General features: G+C 42.5%; 1 protein-coding gene across 1 annotated transcript in view; it reads left to right on the top strand.

Annotated features, from left to right (window-relative positions):
• The window catches only part of LOC110014428 (uncharacterized serine-rich protein C215.13-like), a 30101-nt gene extending 13911 nt beyond the window's left edge, over positions 1–16190 (top strand). The window contains exons 3-8 of the mRNA XM_023950463.1: positions 11251–11296; positions 12646–12914; positions 13003–13102; positions 13210–13339; positions 15768–15924; positions 16081–16190. Of these exons, the coding sequence (XP_023806231.1) occupies positions 11251–11296; positions 12646–12914; positions 13003–13102; positions 13210–13339; positions 15768–15924; positions 16081–16190 (812 nt within the window). The remainder of the gene's footprint in view (positions 1–11250; positions 11297–12645; positions 12915–13002; positions 13103–13209; positions 13340–15767; positions 15925–16080) is intronic.

Raw genomic sequence — 16190 nt, 5'->3', positions numbered from 1 at the left:
TAAGATACTGCGCAGGACCCCCAAGCTCCCAGGCCTCCCAGGACCTAAGCTTGTGTGAGAAACCACCCGTGGAAGGGTGCGAGGGGTGTTTTTTTTTAATACATATATGATAATATATTACCTTTGGCACACAAAAGAACAATTTTTAAATTAAATATTAGTTATTTTCCTTAGTTCTTTTCCAACCCAGAGGTAAGATGCCTGGATCTCTGAGGCACCGCCTTTTGTTCCTTGTTGATGCCGCCCATTTCATGACGTCAACCTAGTGCCGGCCTCAGCAGTGTGTCTGCATGTTGCCCACGAAAACAAACAACATCCGAACTTTTACTAAGATGGATTTGCATATTGTGCATATAAAAGTAAATTGTTATTGCCAAACACCACTTGCTGAGTCCCGTTTGACTGCAGAAAGTGAGTGTTGTGACGGCTTCACGGTTACTGTTCACAAGCCTGTCCCTGAAGGTGAATGGACATTTAAACAGCGCATCCACTTAAAAAGAAAAATCAATAAATGAACAGACAAAAAGTTCTGATAATAAACACAGATTGTTTATTTTGATGGCTACATTGCTGTCAAAATATTTCCTCCATCCATCTTGTAATCCGTTTAATCCCTACAGGGGTTATGGGGGTCTTGGTGTCACGGGCATCACACTCTGAAACTGTTCAAAACTCCAACTGGGAAGCGAATCCCAACAAGAATTGTGCACAGATGTTTGAGAACGGCCGAGAATTTTGTTGTTGCCGGTAGGGCCAACAACGCAGAAGAAGAGTGAGCACTGATGTCATCGCCCCGCCTCCCCCCTGTAACTGCTGACTGGAATTTATTTATTTATTTATTTATTTATTTATTTATTTATTTATTTATTTATTTATTTATTTATTTATTTTTTAACTTGTCCTGTCCAACAGCTAGGCAAACAGATGAGAGCTGAGGGCCTTTTGTGTTGGACATATTTTATTTTAACAAGAGGGGTTATTCATCTTCAGACAAACCAAAGGTATGTCTGAATAAACCCCTTTTGTAATTGAGGCCAAACTTTATTAATTTCAATCATGTTTGAAAATCTTTGGTGTTGGACCGGACGGAAAAGGAAAGAGAGGAAGAAGAGAGAGGGACGTTAGAGAGAGGGGGGGGGTAGGAGGGTGATAATCGGAGGGGAAAGGGGGTAAGACCATGAAGCAGTATAGAGCAGACAGACTTACTGGTTGTTTATCGTTACGGTACGGTTCAAATGTAGTACAAAAAAGGCGGGGCCTGTTCACACACACTAAAATATTATCAACACACCTGCTAGCCGCAAAAATGTTCACGTCAACATGCACACAAAACAGATAGTGTTCACGAACGCATACCTATGCCTTTAAACCAACTAGTGTGAAATCTTTCATTCATTCAATCATGCAAACTATTAGTGCAAAGGTGAGCCAACACCTGTGCTCAGGTGAGTGTTTATGTTCTTCTAAAATGGGTGGTGGAATGTGGAAAGAAGGAGGAGGAGCGCCCAGCCACCCCCACACCCACACCCCCGCCGCAGCAGCAGCGGCAGCCGGAATTCCCCCAACGCCACACGGGAACAGGCAGGGAACAACCGCCCCCCGGGCGACCAAGACCGCCACCCAGGCCAGGGCCAGCAGGACCGCCGCGAGGCCCCCAGAGCCAGAGAGCAGGGAGGCGCAGAGGGAAAGAGAGCGCCGCCCCAGCCCAGCCAGGAAAGCAGCCCCCCGCCGCGCCGGAAGAGCCCAACGCAGGGCCCCACCGGAGAGGGACGCCCACAGCCCCAGACTAGCACCCCACCACCACCCAGGAGTTCCGGGCATCCCCCCGCCCCGACCCCAGGTACGAGCCAGGACCCCCCAAGGGAGACCCGCTCCGCACTCCAGGCAGCCACCCACCCGGCCCACGGTTGGTCCAGGTAGGAGCAAGGCAGGGGCCCGCCGCCCCCGCCCAGGAGGGGGGAACCCCGGGGAAAAAAGGGCGGCCCACAAGGGGTGTTATAAATATGGCCCGACCAGGCTCGGCCATGTTGGAAGTTTGGCGGGGCCCAGCGCCCAGGGGCAAGGACCAGGACCCACCCCCCAGGGACACGAACACCCCCGGCTCTGGTGTAATATGAACCCCCCCACCGCGCGGAGAGAGCACCGCCGGGCCCAGGGAGCCGGCACCCAAGGGACACGGCCGCCATCGCCAAGGGGCCCACACCCCCCACCAGGGAAGGGGTAGGGGACAGATGGACCCAGGTCCCACCTTCCTTGTAAAATGTGTGTGCGTGTATGGGTGCTTGAGAGGGTGTTTGTGTGCATGTGGGTGTGTTTATGTTTGAATGTATATATTGAAGGGGGAGGGGTGTGTGTACTAAGGGGGGTGCAGTTAAAATTGGCGAGTAGGGCACTAAGGGGACATCTCCTGATTACTCACAGTGATGTCCCTTCACCCTCCACACCAAGGGGCCCTAAATGTCTAAGGTGCGGTTAAAATTGGCGGGTAGGGTGCCAGGAGGACATCTGCTGCTTGCTTGCAGTGATGTCCAAGCACCCCCCCTACCAAGGACCCTACATGTCTAAGGTGCAAATAAAACCGAAAGAGGGGGGGCCCACTCCATACGGCAACCATAGGAGGGGGGCCACTCCCAAGTAGCCCCCCCCCAAGGCGCATCGCAGGCTAGACCCCCCACCCCCTCACCCTAATATGAGGTTATATAAGGAAGGGGGTAAGTTGGGGACAGCTGGTAAACTGTCCCCCGGTGGTCAAACTGCCGTCCCCCAGCCCACCCCCAGCAAAAGGGCCAGGGCCACCCAGCCCAGGGGCCCACCCCCGGAGGCGCCGACACCCCAGGCCCGGCACCACCCGCCCCACACAGAGAGAAAGGAGCCAGAAAGCGTCGCCCCCCCCGGAGCAAGCCCAGGCCCCCACCCCCAGACGCCGGCCCTAGAAGAGCTCTGGTCAGGCCTCGACGGGATCGAGGAGGCCAACCGGCCGAGGCAACCACTGATTGCCTCAGCGGAGACCCCGACCCGCTAGCCCCCCCGACCCGTACTAATAATGGGCCCCCCCTCCCCCCCAGAACGCCCCCCCACAGGACAGGGCAGACAAGCCCCCCACCCCACCCCAGACCCCGCAGCCGAAGCGGGTGACACCCAGAGCGACCGGGGGCCCCGAGAGGGTTGTCCCGTCCCGTCCCAGAGCCAGGGAAGGGCCGATCCCAGCCCCAGGTGCAGATGGGCAGCCCATCCGGCGCCGCTGGGCCCCCCCCAGCCGAGCAGGGCCCCCCGCCAACCCCCCCCCAGCACAGGCAAAGGGACCACCCCCCCAAGCCAAGCCAGACCACCACCCCACCCCCCACCACGCACCCCCACACCCAAGCCCAGAGGACCACGCAGCGCCCCAGCCCGCCCCACCCAGGCACCGGACCCGACCCCCCGACCAACGGAGCCCCCCACCGCCCCCGCCAGGCACCGGAAGCCCCGACCCCCACCCCAAACCACGGCAGAAGGGCAAGGAGCAGCGACGACCAAGCCCCCCACCCCCTAAGTCATGGAGTCAACCACAGGAGACCAGAGAGACTGAATTCTTTCAAAGTTACTTGAGCTTTGGGCTGACATTTTTTCCAAGCTGATATGATCAAACAGCAGATTTCTGTGTTGACTTATGTTTATATTTTTCTTGTTTTTCCAATTTATTAAAATAGTTTTTTTGGCAATACAAAGAGTTATGAAAATGATAGATGCTAATCCTTCTTCTATATCGATGGCACTCATGTCACCAAGCACACAAAGTGACGGTGAGGCAGTGAAATTGCAGTGGAATTGATTTTTGCGTGGTGGACGTGAAAATGAAAATGCGATCCCCTCTTTGCATTATCCATTTAATTGTGTCACAGAATGAGCAGTGTTAAAGTAGAAAATGAAAAAGCATTTTTGAGGATTGATTTTCAGTTTTATTTTTGAGTCAATTAATGCAGTTACATTATGAAAATGAAAAAGCATTTCTGTTAGTCCATTTTCAAAAGATTTTTCTAATTGAATTTTGGTATACATTGAACTTTTTGAAAATGAAATGTCAAATACCATTATCTTTGTCATTTTAATTGACAGAATAAGCGGTGTTGAAGAAGAAAAAGAAAAAGACGTTTGGCAGATTTTTTTATTTTATTTTATTTTTTTATCAAACAACTTTATTGTGAAAATGAAAAAGCATTTCCAGGATAGACTTTTAATTTGAAATATGAGACATACTCAGAAATGAATGAGTGGATCCAAATAACACTTTGGCGTTTCACTTTGTATGGAATTAACATTATCGTACACTTTAAAGATTATAAAAATTGATTTTGCATGGTATTGGCCCTTTGAGGCAGTGGTCCCCAACCCCCGGGCCGGTACCGGTCCGTGGGTCATTTGCTACCGGGCCGCACAGAAAAAAATCATTTCTTTATTTTCTAAATCAATTATTTATTTCGGAATCTGAAAAACGCAGGCCAATTCGCCCGTCTCGGTCACGTGATAGGATACCGCTAAAATAAAACCCAGGAACTAGCAAAATGAATAGAAAACAAACGTCTTTGGAAAGTTTCTTTGCCAAGTGGAAAAGGCCCAGCCAGGAGACAGAAGAGGAGCCTTCGACTTCCAAAAAAAAAGAAAGCTACATTTAATAGACAGTATCAGGAGGCCTACTTAAAATACTGATTTATCCCAAAGGAAGATTCCCTGGAACCATTCAGCCTTGAATGGATTTTCCATGCACTTATTTTTAAGGCATGTTCAAATGTTATCATAGCGACCAGAGAGTGTTGCTGGCATAGAGGACGTTGCTCATGTCATAATTCGTGTTAATTGTTAGGTTTAGAAAATACCACAGTTTTCTTGCAAGTCATATTATTTTGTTGTACTGTAGTGTTGGTCACGTGCACGTTTGGTCTGCTGTTGGAGTTCCGCAGGCTGCAGGGGTTACTGTCGGAGCTGGCAGCACAGGGAATTAAATCAATCCCCTTTGCCTGCTTTGGTCAAAATAGGGTTGAGCACAGGTGTTTCTTTTTGCCTACGTGTCCTTTCATCTGGCAGTTATGTTGTTTCACCCTTAGTTATTTCTTCCTGTTTTGTTTACTTCTTTTTAGCACCATGAGTGTGGGAAGGGGAGAGGATGATGACACCTGTGCGATGTACAATGTTTAGCGTGTCAAAATAAAAGCGCACGTCAGTGACGTGCGGTGAGGTTGATGAATGGTGAGGCACTGATTCCTCTGGAGTCATATTTACAATTTTCATTATTTCACCATTCATCCAACGGCAGCTAACAGCTTATAAAATACACACAAGAACATATTTGTCCTACAGAGAATATTTATAGATGGATAGAACACTCTTCTTGTGTATAAATGATTCATATATACTGTATACAAATTAAAGAATAATACAGATGTGTGCAGCACACATTTGACCCTCAGTAACTATTTCCGGTATTTTTCCAACTTCAATTCTGGTTCTTGATCAGTGTTACTAAATGTTGTCTGTAAAAATGTTCATAACAAATAAAATAAATTATTTTACTTACATTTTTATCCACTTACTCCCATGATATTTAAAAAAAAACAAATGTTGAAAAACGTATTTGGCCTTACTTTTTGAGTCCATGTGTTGATCCTTCTCCACAAAAATCTCTATGATCTGTTGGAAAGGTCTTCTATATTTTCCTTTATTTTATGAGTTTCTCCCTCTCAATGAAGACAGACGTTCTTAGTCTTTTTCTACGGCACCAGTGTAGCTACAAAGCAGCTGTCAGCTCACGTCTGCCCCCTGCTGGTGAGGCATGCCTCATCTGAAGCCTATTTTGCATACCTGGAGCAGCATTTTGACCGCACATCTGTGTTAACATTGAGCCCTACCATCAGAAGTGAGGCACAGCGCTGTCGAGCCTCACCCGGATATTCAGCTCTGTCTGTGATCGCGCAACACTCAAATTCGGCCATTTTAACGTCAAAAACTGTGGAAAACATGTTGAGTTGACTGAAAATGTAGATTTAACACAGATCAGTGGAAAATAATATTTACTTAATTTACCTTTTTCTATTTTACCACGATTATGACAGGTGATTAGACGTCACTGGAGTATGTCTAATCACGTGTCTTTGCCTTTATTGCAGCATTGCTGCAGTGTGTGTCTGCCACATATAACATACCGGTCCGTGAGAATTTTGCCAGGCATCAAACCGGTCCGTGGCGCAATAAAGGTTGGGGACCGCTGCTTTAAGGTATAAAACAAGGATATGCCTTTTTTTAGCTTGTGTTTTTTAAAGGTTTTCATTGGAGTACCTTTGCTACAAGATGATAAAGCATGGTGGGGCAGTGGTTAGTGCTCTTGCCTCACAGAAAAAAAGGCCCCTGGTTCAAGTCCCGGCTGGGAGACCTGAAACAGAACATCAATGGGGGACATTTCTGTGTGGAGTTTGCATGTTCTCCCCGTGCATGAGTGCGTTTTCTCCAGGGACTCCGACTTCCTCACACCATTCAAAAATATAATAGAATAGGTTAATTGGTTGCTCTACGTTGTCCATTGGTGTGAATGGGTGTATGATATGTGGCCCTGCGACAGACTGGCTACCTGTCAAGGATGTCCCCAGCCTTCCCCCACAAGTGGCCGGAATAGGCTCCGGCAGCCCCGTGACCCCGAAAGCAAACAAACGGATTACAAGATTAATAAATGAATGATAATCCTATGTTGCACAAGATGTTTAAATTTGAAAGGAACTTAAATGTAACATGTAGAAAAAGATCTGTTTTTATTCGTGACATATTTCATTTATGTTTAGCATAAAAGAAACCAGAACATAAATACAGAGCTATTTCATATTTTTTAAAGGGTGAAGTAAAGATTTTTGGCTCTTACTAGGTTTTGGTCAAAGAGCAATCAGCCTGAGTGTTGAAGGTTGCAGACCCCTAAAATTGTCCTATCAGGGGATTGTAGATGGTCATCAGGTGATCAAGACTTAGTTCTTCTTTTAAACGTTAGTTAACTTAGTTCACATTAACTCTGTTCATTGTCTTTACAGATAATTCTACGACTGTAATTTTAGGAAATTTGATCAGTGACATGAGTAATTCAGGCGGGAATGACATTTACAGGTAATATTTTATTTGTCATAAAAAAAATGTACCACAAAGTAAATGAAAGTTTATATTAAAGTTGTTCTCACAATCTTCTGTTTTGTATTTCATATAGATTTGCAAGGAACATAGAAACCCTTTTGGAGAGCAAAAGCGTGAACAAAACTACAACCATTTCTGGCAAGAATTATGTTGTGATGTTGTACAAGCACACCAATCCCTTCAACGGGGCGGTATTTTATGCCAGTGAGACTCAGGTAAATGATTTTTGACTGATCAAAGACTATGTTCACTATTTACCTGAAGAAGTTGGTTCACCACAGGACTGCTCAGTCATGGTCAACAAGCTCTACCACCCCACTAGTTTTCCAGCTACCTCTGCCGTACTTGCTGCTGACATAAGCAGGAAAAGAGATGATGGATTTTGGTTGACTGATCATGCCAGATCCAGGTGATCAGCAGTAAGTAGGACAGATATAGTGTAGCTGGAAAAGTAGAATGGAATTTGAATGCACAGTAAATATTCAGGGTTCTAAATTTCAGACATTAGCTCACATTTAATGCAGTTGCTCTTCTCTTATAAATCCAGAGTTTATGTAGGCTTTTAATGCAAATGCACTCTTTGAGAAAGCCATTGTGAAACATAGAAAAAGCTACAACAGAGAATCAAAAATTGCTACTTTCAATAAACTGCACTACTTAAGAAAATGGATTGTGATTAGTAACTTATCTTCTGATGTGTGTGTTTGTGTGTTAAGTTGCGTGGCCATCTCTCTGAGCTGTACAGTAGAACTGTAAACTGCTGTTAGTAATTTTCTATTGATCTCACATTAACGCATAACATGTTTCATTTTCTGTTTCTTTTACTCACAGGCAGATTCTGATAAACCTGTCTACAATCCTACTATAACTGTTCAACTGCCGGGAGAGTTAAATCTTAGCAAGACGGAGGACATGATTGTTTTCATCAATCTCAAACTTTCGGATTCGGTCAGAAATTACAGTTTTTGGACTATAAGTACTAACATAGTAGTCAGAAAGGAGTACATCAAATATTTTTATTTTATAAAATTTCAACTACACAAAGCCATCCTTTTTTAAGTTATCAAGTTTTTTTTTTGTCAAGGCAGCATGCAGAAAAAGCTACCTCTGCATCTTGTTACCAACCGATATGTAATTCTGCCCCATTGCTGTAGTGCTGTCTGTTCCTGCTTTAAGTACTCCGTCACTGTACTCATGCACACTTGCAACTTCATTGGTTGCAATGGTCCCTGACATGAGCTTCCATGCTGTGGAGAGACAGCTTATTGTTCAGGAAAGTTCCCCTTTCTATTAGCCATTTGTGGTGAGTCCCATCTGAAATGAAATGAACCAGCTCCTATAGGAGCTGGTTCATTTATGCTGCTAGGCGCTCATGAAGTGAGTTTCCTTAGCCAGTGGCCAAGTATCCTGTACGGGCCCGGTGCTGTCCGGTTCCTGATACCTGAGACTCTTTCTTGGATGTCTGCCACTGTGACATGTCATCTTATTAAAGAAAAGTAATGTTTAATATAAGTTTCCTTGTCAAAATAATGGAGCATAATAACAAAAAGGAACCAAACATGTCTATAAACATTTATGTTTGTCACCACATTACCTTGATACAGTTGTGAATTCAGCCCATCTAGTGTACCAAAGGGTATTTCAAACATTTACTAAGGAATTGCTTAAATCATGGTATTCATATAATAATAACAACAGTAACTTTCAATTGTGCTTTTGCTCTAAAATAGTATTTAAAATCCCTTAACATTTTTTTTCTTTCATTGTAGAATAATAGCTTCCCTCAGTTAAATGAAAACAGACTGGTTGGCCTGAGTGTGAAAAACAGAAGCATCACTGGACTTAAGACACCTGTCAATATTACCATGAGTTACTCAGCGGGACTAAATGTAAGTACACCTTTGACTCTTCTTAAAAAATTTAACTGAAACAACAACAGGGCATCTTTATATCTTCTTTAATGAAGCACTTTTTACATCTCAGGAAATGTTCCCAAAAGAAAATTTGATAAAAAACCGATTCAGGTCCATTTTTATTGTTGTTCATCTCTCGGCATATCCCTATAGGGTTCGCCACAGAAAATCAGCTTTCACTGATTCACACAGGTGGTTTGGCAGAGAGTTTTACGCCAGATGCCCTTCCTGACACAACCCTGTATTTTGTCTGGGCTGGGGTCCAGCACAGAGAGACTCAGACTTGGGCCCCATGTGGCTACATAGCTAGGCAGTAGCGTGAAAGGTCTTGCCTAAGGACCCACACTAGATGGAGCTCATTGTTGCGCACCACTTCAATCGAATCCTGGTTTCCTGCACGCCAGTGGTTATTTAAATTGAAAAGAATCCCTGGAACTTTCAGCATCTGCTGCAATTTCTCCCTCCCCTTCTCAAAGTAGTGTTGTTGTGATCACACTAATGACTGGACCTTTGAGTTACAAATTAGATCTGGGTCGTACAGCAGAACACACTTTTGCTCCCTTCTCCCTCTCAGGTGTACTACACACATTTAAAAAAGCAGGTTTTGAGGACCAGGCAGACCTGGCCTACATGGCCAAGTCTACAAGGAAAGACTTTTCTCCAGTGCTCCTGCGTTGTTGGCACCGTTGTTTGTCTGTAACATGCTGATTGCCTTTCTTAAATTGGGAAGACTTATACAGGTGAAGTCTTCTCCTCATCGTCCTCTTTCCCAATTATCAGCCTTTTAGTCTGCTAACATTTAAGTCTCATGTGGTGAAGCTGTTTCGGCTATGAATCCATTGATACTGGCATGTCTTCATCAGAGGAGGAATCGGAGAGGATGAACTCTGATTCCTCAACAAAAGACCCTTCTTCACAAGCCCAGAGTCCACATCTGGGAGTGCTTGGAAAAGAGCTTCCAGAGGAGTGACTTTCTTGACTGACGTCTTGCTGCCATTGGGGCGTTTGTCTTCTTGACTTGAAGATGTGTCTACTTTTATAAACATAAGTCCACATACATCAAGTAACTCCAACCCGACACAAACTGTTAGTTGTGGTGGGTTGTTAGTTCAAGTGCACATTGGGTACTGAATGCTGGATTAACATATAAATGAGCAAGTGAATGGCTCATTAGTCAACCAGTGTCCCAAACCCAGACTGGAAAACAAATTTATTTTGCTGCTCATCTAAGTAGCATTAAGCCTCTTGGATGAGCAGCAAAACGTTTTAAGGAAAAATTTCAAGACACACCAATTGATACTTAATTACTAAGCAGACATTGAGCTTTTATCAAATTTGATAAAATTCAAAGAACTTCAAGACATTTGAATTTGAAATGTAAATCTCTAATGTTAACTTTTATTTAGCTTTAAGTTTGAGCTATTTCCACACTAAGATCGTTTTAGCTAAAAAAATAAGTACATGATCTGAAGGCCCGTACACACCGGGACGTTACACACCGGGACGGGCGTTATTCGCCAGCGTTTTTCGCCACGTTTTTTGTGTTCACACCCAGGCGATTTTCGCTGACGATGAGCCGAGCGAACATGCAATTTCATTCCCTGACATTAGATGGCGCTTAATGTAAACAGAAATACCCCTGTACACAAGGTGGCGCTGCGCAACTTTACGCTTCTTAAACTCGCTTTTCCCTCAGAAGAAGAGAGCAAGTATTTACGCGCTTGTCAGAATCATACAAAGAAAACATGAATATTTCAAACACCAGTTGCTCCAACTGGTGTTTGGTTCGGGGATATTTTAGAATGTCTGTCATTATTTCTTCGCGGCAGTGTAGACGCTATTTGGCGTCTATCTTCTTCGCTGGTATATGTGCTCAGCAAGGCAGTTTTGTGTTTGAGCGCCCCCAAGTTGTGTTTTACTGTAACTTCAGAAGCTCCAGACACGTGTGCAAAAGCGCCATTCTCATTGGTCGTATAATTTCGAAGTGACGCGTCAAAAAAAAAACAACGAACCCGAGGCGTTTTTTTTTTTTGACGCTTTGACGCTTGGCGTTTTTTCGCGTCGGTGTGCACACTCTCATTGGTGCCCTTTGTTTAGTCACGAGGCGTTAAACGTCGAAAATCGCACGCGAAATTCGTCCCGGTGTGTACGGGCCTTGAAATCTATGTAACCATCTTGTGCCTTTTTCACACAGAAAACTACAAGACCTCAATGTGTGTTCCTGAACAATACAAGTCAAGGTCAGTGACCCAAAAGAGTATAAATCATCGATAACTGCTTTTGTAATCATGTAAAATTATAATTATTGGTGCATCTTAATTGTATTTACAATATAAATGTGTTTCATCACCAGCATTTAGCACAGAGGGCTGCAAAACACAGTGGGAGTACGGTCAGCATCAGGTGATCTGCTCTTGTGATCATCTTACATACTTTGGCATTCTCATGGTAAGATTAGATTCTGTATTTTAAATAAAATAATATTTGATTAATTCATTTATTACAGAAAAAAATGCTAAACAAAAAAGAAAAGTAAAAGTAGTTTCAGCTATAAGGGTGATTATCGCTACAATTGTTTAAAGAAATCTCTTCAGGTTTGTGTGAAAGTGTAAAGCACATTTAAAGGAAATTAGAAACACATTTTTACTATATTAGGCCAAATTGTTGGGAAGTTGCTCTGATTTCAGAAATTATTCTTCTTTTAAAAATATTCACTTCTGACCACAAGGAACTTTTATTCAATCTGCCCTCATGTTTAAAAGAAACCATGAGGTGTTTTCATTTGCATCTTTTATGACAAATATTTGTACAGAATAACACACAATCTGTTCAGATTATGATTTTGAATACTAGATTTAGATTACGGTGAAACACAACTTTTTCTCCAGCCTACCTTCTATTGATTTAAGCTGTTTGTCTTAAAGAAGTCAGCCAAAGAGAAACTCTTTTCCAAACTCCCTATTTAATTCTTAAGAAGTATGCTACAAAAAAACCAATAACAATTAATTTCTGTCAGTGCATGAAACCCAAAACAGCACAAACATCTGTGAAGAAGGCAAAAGTGTTTTGAATTTTTCCAGTTTTTACAGAAATCAGACACAAGATAGGAAGATAAAAAGCAAAATATAAGACTTGCCTTTCCCCAAAGAGGGCTGTACAGTCAGAAATCCTGGAGGGAAGGCTGAGATATTCCTAATAGATTAGGTGTTTAAAGTCACATTGCGAAGCCACTGAACAGCCTGACTTCTACTTGCTGGGGGTCTGACACAATGATTGATCTGGTTACATTTGTAGCTCTGATGTTTAATATATGGATCAATATCAAAATGAACTTTCCCTGCAGGTATCCTCTTCCCTGTCCTCCACCGACCAGCAGATATTGTCACGCATTACTGATTTCGGCTGCGGTATTTCTCTTTTTTGTCTAGTGGTCACAGTTTTTATCTTCTACACAAGGAGGTACTGAAATCATTTTTGTTAGATATCCTACATCCAATAAGCTCCATTTAAAATGTTCTTGTTGCCAAGCTTTCTTACTACCCATATATGGTATTTATTAATTATTGCTCATCACATCTCTGTTCAACAGGAAAATCAAAGTTGATGATTCTAAAAAGATCCACATAAACCTGGCAATCGCTTTGATCCTCCTCAACCTACATTTCCTTACCAGTGAGATGGTTGCAGAATCCTCCTCTTCTGGTCTTTGTGTTTACATGGCTCTTGCTCTCCACTACTCTCTGTTGGCTACCTTCTGTTGGATGGGCTTGGAGGGGTTCCACCTCTACCTTCTAATCATCAAAGTCTTCAACATCTACATCAATAGATACATGTTGAAGATTAGCATGGTGGGATGGGGTGAGTGTTGTTTGTTGAATGGAGACATGTTTCATGTTGAACGTTTCACTTGAAGAACCAGTTTTCTTGTTCGGTTTTTGTGTTTCAGGTGTTCCAGCGGTAATTGTGTTGCTTTTGCTGTCAATAAACACAGAATTTTATGGCAGATATACATTTGTGGACTCATCCAACTCCACTAGTAGTACAATGTAAGAAAAACTAAAGAACAAAGTTGAACATCTAAATATTTATAGTATTATAACTTATTAAGTAACTTATTAAGTTATAAAAGTTTTCTTTCCTTTCTTTTTTGTAGATGCTACATAACCAACAAGAACGTAAAGTGGGTGACCACAGTGGGAGTGTTTGGTCTTATATTCCTCTTTGTCATTGTCGTGTTTTTGCTAACAGTCAGAAATATGATGCCAAACTGCTGTCAGAAAAAGGTGAGAGCCTCAAATTAGTTTATTATTTTCTATTCATTTTTAGAACACTAGCTTATTGAATGATGTTGAAATTATTTGGCGGCAATGGTGGGGTGGTCGACCTCTGATCGGAAGACTTCAGGTTCGAGTTACGCCTTGAAGTGTTGTTGAAGTGTTGACCTCACCTTGCCTTTGGTGTAAGTTTGGCACCAGTGTGTGTAAAATGGGAATGGAGAGTTAAATGTGTGAATGGGACTGTGACTGTAAAGCACATTGAGGATTTTGTGTTTTACATTTCACCCATTTCATGAAAATGTTTCTTTATTTGATCATAACCACCAATGAGCCTGTATGTAACAGAGATGCTAACGAAATGAAATGAAAAATGAAATACCTTTTTTGTCATCATTGTACATGCACAACGAAATTACAGTGCAATTTTTCCGGTGGTCTGTAGTTGGTTAGATGTTTGATCCCTTGCCACACCTGTCGTGTGTTGTTTGTGCTGAGGTTGTCCTCTATCCTCTGTTTGTAGTCCATTTTGGCCTGTCGGATGCCTCTCTTCAGGTTGGCTCTGGCAGAGCTGTACAGGTTCCTGTCACCAGACCTGAAGGCTGTGTTCATCTCCCGCAGCAGTAGCTGGACCTCTCTGGTCATCCAGGGTTTTTGGTTTGGATACACTCGGATGCACTTGTCCACAGTAACATTGTCTGTGCAGTGGTTGATATAGCACAGGACTGCTGCTGTGTGCTCCTCCAGGTCTGGGTGGTCAAAAATCTCCCAATTAGTTCTCTCAAAGCAATCCTGCAGCTGATGAGAGGCACCTTCGGGCCAAGTTTTGATGGTCCTTCTTTTGGTAGGAGCCCGTGGTGACATGTGGTCTGACTGGCCCAGGTGTGGGAGCTGTATAGCTCTGTAGCCATGTTTTATGTTGGAGTAAACCTTATCTAATGTCTTATCTCCTCTGGTGGCACATTTCACATGCTGATAGAACATAGGGGAACATAGGGGAACAAGTTCCATTTTGCAAGTCCAAGTCAAATCCTCAATGCAAGACTCATGAAATTAGGTGAAATTACCCACAGTATTTCCATTTTTCTTCGTTTAAAACTAATCAAACTTAAAAAGTCCAATTATATTTAGATTTTTTAAAAAGGCTGAATGTTACTTAATAAAAGGTGGTTAATATTTATTAGATGGATTAGTTTCACTGCCATTTGCAAATGCTTTTTTATTATTTTGTGCATTTTTTCACTTTAAAAAAAGAACCAGTGAGTAAAATTTCATTATAATTGGTGAATGTGGATGATCCATCAAATAGATAATAATAAAAAAGAAAATATTAGCTAAAAAAGAAATATCCTGCAGGACTTTGAGCTGATAGAAATGTGATATTTTACTAATTTATCTTTAGCTACCAAGAACCAGCAGTAAAAAAGAATGAAGGGCCATGCAACGTATTAGTCCACTTTAGCGTTGCTGAGGCAGAGACTTGAGCTAAAGCGATTAGCATGGAGGGACAGCGGATCGGCTTAAAACGTGGGCGTGCAAAAAAATGACTTCATTCAGTCCTGCCTCTTTTCAACATATTTGTAACGTCCAATTCAGATTGAGTTAACTCCAGCCAATGTGGCTGTGCCCGTGAGCTGACAATTTAGGCTTCAATTAGGAGACTGTAGAAGTCAATGGGTGATGTCAGAGATGCTCCGTCCTATAATATATATGTCTATGGATTAGGTTCAGACCGGTTCAGAGTTAGACCATAAACTGCACGGCCGGTTCAGAGTGGTTGGCAAAAAAATTTAAAATAAAATATAAGTGCATTTCCACATATCAGTACACTGGTACATTGTGAGATGATTTAAAAAAAAACTATCCTGCACTGGTTGCACTCATTCCTGTTATGTGTAATTAAAATGTCTAAATGATGTTTTCTGTTAAACTAAAATGGACAGTAAATTAGGTTATTGTTGAACATAAAATACTGGACAAAATATATACATTGTAGGCCGATAGACATCTAGAACTGGTTTTCGACAGACAGACGCTAAATTGCTGGATCTGCATGTCCGTATGATGTCTAACAAAAATGTCAATCTGATGTTCAAATGTTGAACTGTAATTGACGTTGAAGTGAGTTCGTGATTAGACCTATGTTATTAGAATGTATGTATATGAGTAAGTATATACAGTATGTATGTGTGAGTGAGAATATAGGTCTGTGTCATTGGTTCCGAAATAAATATGTCTTGTACAGCCCCTCAAAAAATTGTAAAATTTAATAGCACAGACTAAACAGTTTTAATTTAGAACACTGTTATGGACAAAATAAGCCCTTTTAAAAAGTGCATTTACATCAAGCAAATTCCATTGCAATGATGGTTTTAGGCATCAATATCCTGGTACAGAAAATGCTTTGATTGTGTTTTGATTATATTTGGTTAATCAGTTCAGGCAGAAGAACAGGAGTGGACTGAAGCAGAACGTTTGCACCGTGCTGGTCCTCATCACTCTGCTTGGGATTACCTGGGGAATCATCTTCTTCTCGTTTGGACAACTGACCACTCCTGGCCTCTACGTCTTCTGCATTTTGAACTCACTGCAAGGTGTGGACAGTTTAAAATTTTACTTTTTAACCACATACAGCATTTAAAGATGGTCCCCACAGTGAAAGCAAAAGTCAATCTCTGTTTCTTCTTCTATGACATCATGCTTTCTCCTGTATGAGTTCTTCAGCTTTATTTCTCTTTTGTCTCCTGCAGGTTTTTTCATCTTTCTCTACTTCGTTTTCTCTCTAAGAAAAACCAAAGACATCCCAACTTCATCAAGTGAGAAACCAACCACCACAAAGTCCCTGGATATTTTGAAGTAG

The sequence above is a fragment of the Oryzias latipes genome, chromosome 3 (genome assembly GCF_002234675.1).
Source record: "Oryzias latipes chromosome 3, ASM223467v1".
Classification (NCBI taxonomy): domain Eukaryota; kingdom Metazoa; phylum Chordata; class Actinopteri; order Beloniformes; family Adrianichthyidae; genus Oryzias; species Oryzias latipes.
Note: the sequence above shows the minus strand (reverse complement) of the source record. Positions and strands in the feature narration are given on the sequence as shown.